General features: G+C 51.5%; 1 protein-coding gene across 1 annotated transcript; it reads right to left on the reverse strand.

The window, feature by feature from the left end:
• Positions 1–5,505: 5,505 nt before the first annotated feature.
• On the reverse strand, positions 5,506–9,246 carry ZFP36L1 (ZFP36 ring finger protein like 1). Its single transcript, XM_050335171.1, has 2 exons — positions 8,903–9,246; positions 5,506–8,042 (listed from the first exon to the last, which is right to left on the reverse strand). Exons 1-2 carry the CDS (start codon positions 8,957–8,959, stop codon positions 7,092–7,094), a joined length of 1,008 nt encoding a protein of 335 aa, XP_050191128.1. The 5' UTR covers positions 8,960–9,246; the 3' UTR covers positions 5,506–7,091.
• Between the last annotated feature and the right edge of the window lie 1,438 nt (positions 9,247–10,684).

Genomic DNA, 10,684 nt, shown 5'->3' on the forward strand with positions numbered 1-10,684 from the left:
GGCATGTGTTCCATATTGCTTAATGTCTCCTTAGGGGCTGTGGTTATCATCCCAAGCAACATTTCTATGGCTTGCATGGCTGCATCCTTTTCCTGTGAATCAACGTTGGCATCTGCTCATCCAGAGTAATCACGAGAAATATTTGCTGTTGCCTGGAGACTAAGACAGGAGAAAAAGTATCAGGAGTCCTGAATTATTTTTGCAGCTCTTTCTCTGATATTGTGCCACTGCCAGACAATCCTCTTCACCTGGCAGTTGTATATCTAACAGGGTTTTAAAACCTGTGAAATAGGTACACTTATATTTGCCAAGTGCCCAAAATACCTGTAAAGTTCTCTCAGGCCCACGTGCAAAAGGCATCATGTAGAAATACAAAATACATCTACAAAGGCCAAGCGGACTCCATCCGTCTTTCTTTGTGAGCATCATCATTATTTGCACTTTCTGTCCTCTCTGGGAGGGAGACAAACCCCCAGAGACAGCAGGACTCCACTGAAAAACACCCGATTGGCTCATTTGCCGAGCAGTGGTCTGGTAGCACCAGAGGTACTGCAAACATACCGTACCTATGGTTTTGCCTCCACCCAGCTGGTGTGGTGGGACTTTAAATACACAGAGAATGCTGAACCCTGAAATGTTTCCACTGACTACAGTTGTTAAAACTTTTCACATCCCACCGACAACCGCTCACATATGTGGGGGATGAGAAAACTTCCTTCCACCCAGAGGTGGGAGAAAACTCTGGAGCTGGCAGTCACGTGCTCCACAACAGCCTTACAACCCGCAGGATCCTGCATGGAAAAATTTCACTTCCATGTGTTGACTAAGTTAATGTGGTGAGGATAGTGGGTGGACATAAAATGAAACTATGAAAAGAGATTAATTTGCAGCTGGAGCCCTGGCAGGGAGAACTCCAGTCCTCTGTTTGCTCAGAAAACGGCAGCTTTGACCAAAACCCAGTCAAAAAAAGAGGTTAAGGCAGTGGTAATTAAAAAAAAAAAAAAAAAAAGAAAAAAATCAAAACCGGTGGGGGGCGGGAAGCAGCAAAAATAAAACAAAGCCTCTCTGGAAATTAAGATGCGGAATTCAAAATATTTGCAGTATAATAAACCCAGGCGAGCCCATAAAGCTGCACCAGCCAAAAGGAGCTCTGTTCTGCCTACGAGGAAACCCGAACCGGCGTCACGCCTGGCAGCAGCCGCCCCACAGCCCCGCTTCCTCCCCACCTCATTGCAGAGTTGTCTTGCTCGCTGCCCTCGGCTATGTTTAACACAGCGTCTGTTTCCACTCTAACCCCTTCAGTTTGGAGGAGGAGGATATAAATCATCTGTGGAGCTGCCCACAGGGCTTAGTCACAGCAGGTATTGGTTTAGGGTGTCTTAGAGGAACTATTTCTTTTTTTCGCTGAAGTATTCTAGGGAATAAGCATTGGCTTTGTGAGGAGTAGGCGTTCCTCAAGGGGCCAAGGAGTCTCCAAACAAAGGACATTTTACATCACCGGGCAGAATCATCTTGTAACATTTTGGACTGAACTCAGCCTTGAGGGCAAGAGCAGTTCCACGAGTTCCCAGCAGATGCTTGAACCATCCCCACCAAGCCAGTCTCACCATCTGTCCTGGAGTTCCCAGCCCAAAAGACCCTATACAACTCATATCATCCCTTCCTTCCAGCTGAACTCCTTCCTAACACTGTTTTTGCTGCTTTCTTCCTGTTTATGGCTGGTTCACACACCTGAAACTGCTTCTGATATGGGCACCTCCTGACCCCTCTTACCTGGGGCCCAGGTAGGAAGGCATAATTTTTCACTCTTAATTTTTTTGTCTATTTTCACTTCGCCCACCACAATTTTGCCTGTCCCAGAGCATCTGGTCACTCATCATACCACCTCCTAGCAGCAGCACTGCCTCACCGGCCCCACTGTGGGGTACAAGACCCCACAGCTTGATGCTTGCCTGTTGTAGTGTAGGGCATGAGGAGCCTCCCTGAAACACAAGCCCTTCTCTCCCTCCCAGGCAAGTACTGGGGCTATGCTTTTGTGTCAGTGCCATCCCTGGACATGTCTTCAGCCTTCAGCCCCTGCAACACCTCCAGCACTGGAGCCAGAAGACTCTCTGTTCACACACTGACCATGGCACCTTCTCCCAAAGCCTCTTTCTCCAGACTCAAGCACATGCTAGCTTTCCCCAACACAGACCACACAAATTGCAGCAATTAGCAAGTGTCAAGGGCATGCTGTGGTTTTTGCATGTATTACTGTATCTTAAGAGTCATGCATATCCTTGGGCATAGTCATCAGATAGTATCCAACAGGTTACATTATCCAGATCATCCCCTCAATTTAATATTCCTGAGCCCCACTGGAGAGACTCAGTTCATTAACCTTTATGCACTTGAACAACATTAGTCTTCAGACTCAAGACAGCATGGCTTCTTTCTCACCCGTGCTATCCCTATGCTGTGTGGACTTGATCCATAGCTGTTCCCTTGCTGCCAGTCTCTAATGGTGACCCCATCATTTCCTGCCCCTCTGCCATCTCTCCTCTGCTGTGCAAGGCCTGGCAAAACCCGTTCTTTCCTACGTGATTTGCAGCAGCAGCTCAAAGTCCTGTTCACAGCCCATTGCCCTCACTGCATAGGAACTGTACGGAAAGAAAATTTGAGCCAGCTTATAACAGTCCTCCAGACATATTTCTTCAATTTCTTTCCCTTTCTGCCTCCCAATTTCATGACTGTGCTGATGAGACAAACTCAGTCAGAGCCAGGAACTTTGAGCATTTTGGGGCTCTTTTTAAATGTTTGGGGTTTTTTTTGTTACTTGCAATCTGGAACACCATATCTATGTACAAGCGATACTAAACAAAGGTTGCCCAAAACTAGGCAGCTAAGTTCCCAATTGCCTTTTTAAAAACAAAACCACCAGCAACAACAAAGAAACCCTATTTGATTTTTTATCCCTTAGCTACAGAGAAGTTTGGGGAATGAGACGGCCTCTGCTTCTATAGCCCCTGACTGAAGAACTGAAAGTGTTTTGGTACAAAACCCACAGCTATCTCATAGCAAAGGAGGTCAGTAGTGTCACTAGGACACATACAGCTGTTGTAGGAATTAGGAAGGAGGGAGGCAGCTAGCAGGATGGAATCTGAGCCACTTGGAGCTCTGCAGATCAAAGTCATCACATTATTCTATACCAAGAGGCAACTGACATAGACAGCCATACAAACCAGCTCTAATTTTCAAGACATGTTGAAGGTGGATAGCACTACACTCACCTGACTTCAAAGCCAAAAAACAGCGAATGCCTGCAGCCCAGAGGCATGGCCCATGTCTCCTTTTAGGAGCCCACAGCAAGCATACATGACTACAACAAAATGTACGTGAAGACCAGCAAAAGCCACCATAGGTGTCCCCCTGCCCCACAGTAAGAACTTTAAGTGCAATCTGTAAAGTGCACTGAGCTACACTTTGCCATGGCACCTTACATGGGACAACAGGTATCTTTCTCTTTTGGGTGCTTCTCTCTGCCCTGCCACACCGAGTATGCCAGGAGCAATTGCACCAGTGCACAGGCCATCCCTTTCTTCCTGGCCACTCTGAGAGTCCAGTGCACTAAATCAGTAAGCCAGAGCATGGAGGAGCCCAGAGTCAGAGGAATGTGTGTCTCAAAACTGTAATGAGAGGAAAAACTATATATACATTTCTGAGCCTTGGGTAGGCTATTACCAACCATGGTGAAATTCTAGGGGACACAGTTTCCAACCCTATGATGACAGCAGGGACAACTCATCCATGGTAAAAGCAAGAAAGAAGTCTCTCAAGAGTAGCTGCTGGCATACAACTAAACTGCAATAAATGCTAATGGTATCAGATCAGGTAAAACCCCTGCATTGCTGGGGGCTCTTGCATTCTGTTCTGCTGTTCTCTATCTCTTGCATGACCTAGCTCAAGGTTAGTTTCAAAAAGCAAGAGTGAGAGAGCATATATCATTAATAAACTCACAGTAGAAAAATGGTGCTGATTTCCCGGAACCAGTGTATCAGAAGGACAAGGGAAGTACTCAAGTACCATGAGCAAAGACCTACTTTTAGCACAGCTTCCCAGTTGTTTGTCATACCGATAGCACTGTGCAACTGATACAGCTATTTTCTTCATCAATTATTAACTGGTCAAAGGTTATTTGTTTGAAGAGCTGCACAGAAAGTCCAGAGGAAGCAAGCAGTTTCAAGCTCCACATGCATGCTGTGTAATAAGCTCGGGATCCTGTCCAGATCAGGTATATTTCACTCTTCAGAAGCTGATGGCTTGGCCTCCAGCAGCAGGGAAGGAAGCACACTTGTGTGCTTGCTGCAATAGCAGTCTCCCAGGCAGAAGCCCATCCCTCTCATGGGGCTCCTTGCCTTTATGTCCAGGAGGAAGGCTGTGGTCAACAGTACTGCTCAGTCAGCCATTGAGCAGTACTGGGGCTGCGCCCAAGGCTTTTCTCTCAGGGATCAGCACGCAGACCACACCACACGCTAGTTACATCAGTATCTGCCAGCAGACTCACCATGCAGCTTTTGCAGTGTTCAAGGGAAGCAGCTTCTACCAGCCACGCTCCTCTTCCTCCATCTTTCCTCCACCCAGCTCTTCTTAGTGCTAGACCACTGTGTTGCACAAAGCCAACAGCAGAGAAGGTACACTGGTGTAAGCCTTGAGGTATCCTACAGCTTTTGTTTGGCAGGAACTTTTCCGACATGAATTAGGGAATCTCTCCTGAACGTTGAGGCATGTTAAGACAGCTGAAGGATCGGTGGTTTGGCAGCAATATTCCAGCCTTGATTTGGAAGCAAAAGCTTGCTCCATAGGAAAGCTCAAAGGTAAAAACACAAGGAAGCACTATGAGCAGTGCTGGCAAGGAAGTGTTCCAAAACAAAACCAATGGCTTTGGAAGTTTCTGGGATTGCTGATACTTCAAGATGTACAAGGGCTTACGTGCGATAGCAGGGTGATGTGTGCATAGACTTTGCTGGGGGCTAACATTCCTCTCCCACCTGAAACACCAAACAGCCCTGCTGTGCAAGCAGACCAGTACCATTAACAAGTCAGAACTGGTATTTGGGCTAACACATCAACATCCCACTTTAGCCTCACTCATAACACACATAAGCTCTCCTTGAAGGGGAAGGAGCTGTGCAGGAACACAAAACACACAAGGAACAAAAGCCAAACCAAGGTTTAAGCCACACTGATCAGAAGGAACTTTGTAGGAACAGACCTAGCAACACAAGATAGGAGGAGCACTCTGTAAGAGACAGAGAAAGTCAGAGGCCACATCAGGTATTTGCTACTGTTGATCTGTGCACCCATGCACTTGCAGGGCTGGTCCACTGAGTCAGTGAGGAACGATGGAGGGATGCCTGAGCACAGAGCAGGCACCTCAAAGGTCAAGAGAAGGGAAGAATCTGCATTTGTGGGGTAGTCCAAAACCAGCCCCTCAATTTTTGCAAGTAAAACCAGCTCCACTGTCAGTTTCTTGAAAAAACTTGGGGTTTATTGATTTCAACTGCAAACAGTCATTACAAAAGAGATTTTCTTTTAAATAAACTCACACAAAGAGGAAGAAAAAGCAACGTAGCAAACAGTAACGGGGGGGGAAAAAAAGTTACATTCATTATTCTCTTTGTGCCAGTCCCATTCACCTTGGCAAGGAAAATTCCAAACTTGGAATACAGAAATGCAAAGACAAACTGTATTTGGAATGTCTTCAGATAGGCACTTTGAGCCCAAGGCTTTTCTCCTTGAAGAATCTTTACAATAAGAGGAAGAAAAAGGTTTTCCTTCCGTGCTGTCTCGCAATAGAGCTCAGGTATGTACATTCTAAAGCCCAGGCAAGACCTGGGAGAGGGGAAGAGAAGGAGAAGAGAAAAGGCAAAGAAGCACATTAACTCCATTTGCAGTCCAACACAAAAAAAAAAGGGAGAGGGAATTCTAAAATAAATAATCCAAACACAGTTTTTGCATTTTTTTAAATTAATTTTTCATTTTTTAAAATAAAATAACCAAAAAAGTGTAAAGTTACAAAAAAATGTCATTGTAGTATAATATATTAAACTGTGGGGAAAAAAAGGAAAAAAGACACTTCACAATCTTAAGATTAATATGGAAGATCATAATTTAAACATAAAAGAATATATTCTATGGATTCATCATCCCGATAAATATGAACAAAATTAAAAAGCATAGGTTTCGGCAATAAATACGTTTTGATAAGTTAAATAAGCTTTTTATATTGTTGTGCAGTGACAAGCAAAATTTGCTCTCCAATTTCTGAAAAGTTATACAAAATTAAAAACCCAGAAAAAATAATAAAAAGCTTGGCGTGAGTGCTCTAAGATAGATCTAAAGTACTCTAGAGCAAAACCATTAAAGCTATGTCTACTGGAACTTTGTTTACACGAACTTGTGTGTGTGTGGAATGACTTCTGTTGGCCCCACCCCCTCTCTTCCTTTATTTGTTTTAAGATGTCACATGTATACATGGGGAAGTTTTAGCACCAAAATCAAGTCTCTCATAGTCCATCTTTTTTTTGCTTTCTTTTTTTTGTGTGTTTTGTTTTCTTCCTCACAGTCGAAGTCCCACTCATGTTACAATCTTTGTCCGTTCTCAGCTTTTCTTCCCGCAGACCTGAGCAGATCCAGGCAAGATTTAGTCTTTAAGGGGAGAGGAGAAAGAGGACTGGATGTTAACGCTTGCCCACGTGCCTGCAGTCTAGCAGAGACTGGCCAGTGAGGAGGGGACTGGGAGAGGGTGATGCAGTACATGGCCAGTGGAGGGAGCTGGATTCGGACATTTCCTGCACATCTGGAAGTGCACAGAGCTGCTGGTGCCCTCTGCAGCTGGAGAGGTAATACAGTCACAGTGAAAGTGTTAAAAGGCACTAACTTTGTAAACGTTATTGCTTTTCATCGTAATTTGGCACTTAAGGTTTAAGCCAGTGGGTATATGGCAGGCAGGTGGACATGTTAACATCCAGCTCAGACTACTGGGGAGAGAGTGGGGGGAGTTCAGCTTAACATCGTAATAGATGTGGGGAGGGGCAAGAGGAAACCCCAGATTAGTCGTCGGAGATGGAGAGTCTGCTGAAAATGGGAAGACGTCTGGAGGTGTCCAGGATAGGGGAATCTGAGCCGCTGTGGCTGCTGCTGGAGCTGCTCAGATAGCCCTCCTGGTCAGAGAGGGAGTCCTGAGGACTGGGTGGCGAGTCAAACATGTTGGGGGACTCGGACATGGGCCTGAACAAGAAGGTGGGGGGGGAGCTCCCGCCGGGCACCTGCACCCCCATGCTGGGGGCGAAGAGACTGACCAGCTCCTGGCTGGAGAAGGTGAAGGGGTTGCTGGCGCAGTCAGGCAAGGTGGGGGAGCCCAGCAGGTCGTCGGCGCTCAACATGGGCGGCGGGGTGATGGAAGTGGGGCTGTCCAGCAGCCCGCTGGCAGCAGTGCTGGGGAAGCCGGCAAAGCTGAAGCTGTGCTGCAGGCGGGGTCTGTCGGTGACGGCGGGCTCCCGGCTCCCCGCCACTGCGCGGCGCTCCTCCGCGTTGTGGATGAAGTGGCAGCGCGGACCATAGGGGCAGAAACCGATGGTGTGGAAAGTGCGGCAGAGCTCGGTCTTGTACTTGGGGTGGCGGGTGAGGCTACGCAGCTCGTGGATGCCGTGGGCAAACTGGCACTTGTCGCCGTACTTGCAAGCGCCGTTCTCCTCAAAGGGGCGGCACAGCTCCGTCTTGTAGCGGCTGGAGTTGACCTGTCCCCCAGGCTGCTTCTGCTGCAGCAGGCGCTCGCCGCCCTCGGAGAAGGAGCGGTCCCGGAAGCGGCTTTCCCGGGGACTCAGCATGGGAGCCGGCTCCCCTTTCAGGCTACTGAGGAGCTGGTTCTGATGAAACTTGGAGTTGGGCAGAGTGACAGAGTGCCTCCTAGAGAAACCGCCGCCCGCCGGAGTGCCCACCGCCTTCCTGTCCAGCAGGCACCCGCTGACACCCGAGGGGCTGTAATTCAACATCTTGTTGCTCTGCGGGGAGAAAGGAAGGGCCGGTCACTGCCACTGCCACCATCTCCTCCGGCGTCCCCACGCAGCCCCGGCAGCGTGGCACGGCACCTCACCGCCTCCCACTGCCGTGGCCGTGGGAGCGGCGGCCGCCCTGTCCCGACGGCCCGCCCCGCCGCCCTCTTCCTCCGCAGCCACATCTGCTGCAGCCCCCTTCACCGCTCCACCCGAGGGCCCCGGGCCGCCCACTCCCCGTCCCCGGCGCAGCGCAGTCACGGAGCGAGCGGAGCGCCAGGCACAGGGGGGCCGCTGACAGCGCCCGACAACACCGCGGGAACGGAGCGCTTTCCTGGGAGCGCCCCTGGGGACGGCGGCGCGCGGGAAGGGAAGGGCAAGGCAGGGCAGGCAGCGCGCGGCGCCCGCCCAACCGCTCCCGCCCAGCCCCCGCCGCCCCGGGCCCCGCGCGGCACCGCGAGGGGCGGCCGAGCCCTGCAGGGACCGAGCCCGCCCGTCCCCGCGGCAGCGCCGCCCGCCGCGCCCCGCCGTGTCGAAGCGCGGCGGCCCCAGCGGCACGGGAAGGATCCGGCCCCCCCGCTCGGCGCCGCGGCCGAGCCCGCCGGGAGTGCGGGGCGGTTTCCCCACTCCGGAGCGGCGGAGGCGGGAAGCGCGGGCGGGAAACCCCCGCACCCCGGTGGTCGTGCTCGGTCCCCACCCTGCGCCCTCCGGTCCCAGTGCCGAACTTGCTCACGACCAGAAAACGGGAAAAAAACCCCAAACAAAACCAACAAACAAAAAACAAACAAACAACCAAAAACAAAAACACAAACTCCGAAGAAGCTGGACACTCCCGGAGTTGGTGGCGCAGCCCCCGCTGGCCCCCTTACCTTGCATAAAACTTCGCTCAAGTCGAAGATGGTAGGCGACACCAGAGCTGTGGACATCTTCGGCAAGCGAGGGGGGAAGCGAGTGGGGCAGCGGCACTCGGACACGAGGAGTCACGGCGTGGGTAAGGCACAGCCTCCAGCGCCCCGGCTCGCAGCCTCCCCCCGCTGCTACTGATGCCGCCACCAGCCCACCCGGCCGCCGCGCTCACTCCTTACTTCCAGCGGGTCGGGGAAAGCTCAACTTATAAAGTTTCGGACTTACCCCAGGAGGAGGAGCCGGCGGCTGGAGGAAGGGGAGGAGGTGGAGGAGGGCAGGGTGATTGACACCGCGACTGAATCACCCGGGCGGGCAGGGCCAGAAAAACTTTGGGGAGGAAGGAGGGACGGGGGGGGAGTGAAGAAGGCAAAGCGGCTGCGGGGGGGTGGCAGTGCCGGCCGGGCCCGCCCCGCCCCGCGCCGCTCGGGAGGGGGCGGTTGTGTGGCCGCACCGACTGACTCCGCGCGCCTGTGCGGTGTGCGCGTGTATTTGCGCGCGCCCCCGCCCGCGCGTCTCCACGTTGTGCGCGGCTGTCCTCGTGTGCGCGTGCGTGTCCGCGTGTGTAGCGCGGGGCGCGGCTCGGGGGGGGGTGCAGCGCGCGCCGCTGTCCCGTGCCGTGCCGTGCCGTGCCGTGCCGTGCTGTCCCGCGCGCCCAACGGCCGGGCCGGGCGCGGTTCGGCGGCCCCGCGGCCCCGCGGCGCGCTCCGTGCTCCGCGCGCGCCGGGCGGTTTTGCCCGCGAAAATCCAGTGGGGTTCTGTCTGCTTGGATTTAAACTGATCGGAGCTGTGTTCGGTGCGGCCGCTTGCCCGGAGACTGTGCGCGCTGGCGGGCTTTGTCTTGACCGCCCCTGCTCCCCGCCCCCCATAGCCTTACTCTTTTTTTCCAGTTTTTACTGAAACCTGGCAAGTTCTACAAGGGGAAATAGCTCACATCCACATTAATTTAAATTGTTAAAATACGCCCTTTAAAAGGACGTTTGATAAATCCTGCCTTTTCTCCCCAGAGAGTCGTCTTCCAGTCCCCAGAATTCAACATTGTAAAACTGAAAAAGAAAAGAAAGAAAGTCTCTAAGCAAGTAATCTGTTCCAGGTTTTAGTAGACAAAGTATGATTCAGTGATTCATTCTGATCTCGATACGGGGGGAGGGAGGGGGAAGGTGGTGGCAGTTTGTGTAAAAATAAAAATGAGCTGAACTATTCAAGGCTTGTCAGTATCAGGGTGCCTCAGCTCAGTCTCTGCCCCTTTATTCCAGCTGAGGCGAGGCTCTTCCCAGCTAGAAGTTCAGTGGGTGTTTCCCCTAAGGCTGAGCAACGGCATCTGGGCCCTCTGCCCCGTGCAGGCGGGAGAGGGGGGCCCACCCTGGCGCTGCAGCCTCTTCCTCCTGCCCTGCGATCTGGCTTGGTTGGGAGAACTGACTTAGGCTGCAGAGCCCTGACCTGAGCAGCCATCGCACTGAAAACTTCAAACGAATGATCCACTTCCTCCTCTGTTTGCTTTGGAGTCGCGGGATCTGGACTTTGCACTGGCGGGTGATCTTTTTCTCCACCTTTGGTCTTCAAGAACAGCCAAAATAACCAACTGAAACCCCACAGGCTCAGGCTATTCCAGATTTCTATTATTATTATTATTTACTTAGAGCAGTCAGGTTCCTCAAATTTCCTTCTCTTTATAGTTTCTTTTTCTCCCCTCGCCTTGGCCAGAAGTGAGGAGTAGGGGAGTGAACAGCCTATTATTTTCTGCAGTT

The sequence above is a fragment of the Myiozetetes cayanensis genome, unplaced genomic scaffold (assembly GCF_022539395.1).
Source record: "Myiozetetes cayanensis isolate MyiCay16 unplaced genomic scaffold, myiCay2020 scf6-25, whole genome shotgun sequence".
NCBI classification, from domain to species: domain Eukaryota; kingdom Metazoa; phylum Chordata; class Aves; order Passeriformes; family Tyrannidae; genus Myiozetetes; species Myiozetetes cayanensis.

Excerpts from the sequence above, each read along its gene's own strand:
- ZFP36L1 (XM_050335171.1), bottom strand. The coding sequence starts at position 8,959 with ATGTCCACAGCTCTGGTGTCGCCTACCATCTTCGACTTGAGCGAAGTT. Across the intron at positions 8,043-8,902 it reads TGAGCGAAGTTTTATGCAAG|AGCAACAAGATGTTGAATTA; the intron begins GTAAGGGGGCCA and ends TTCTCCCCGCAG.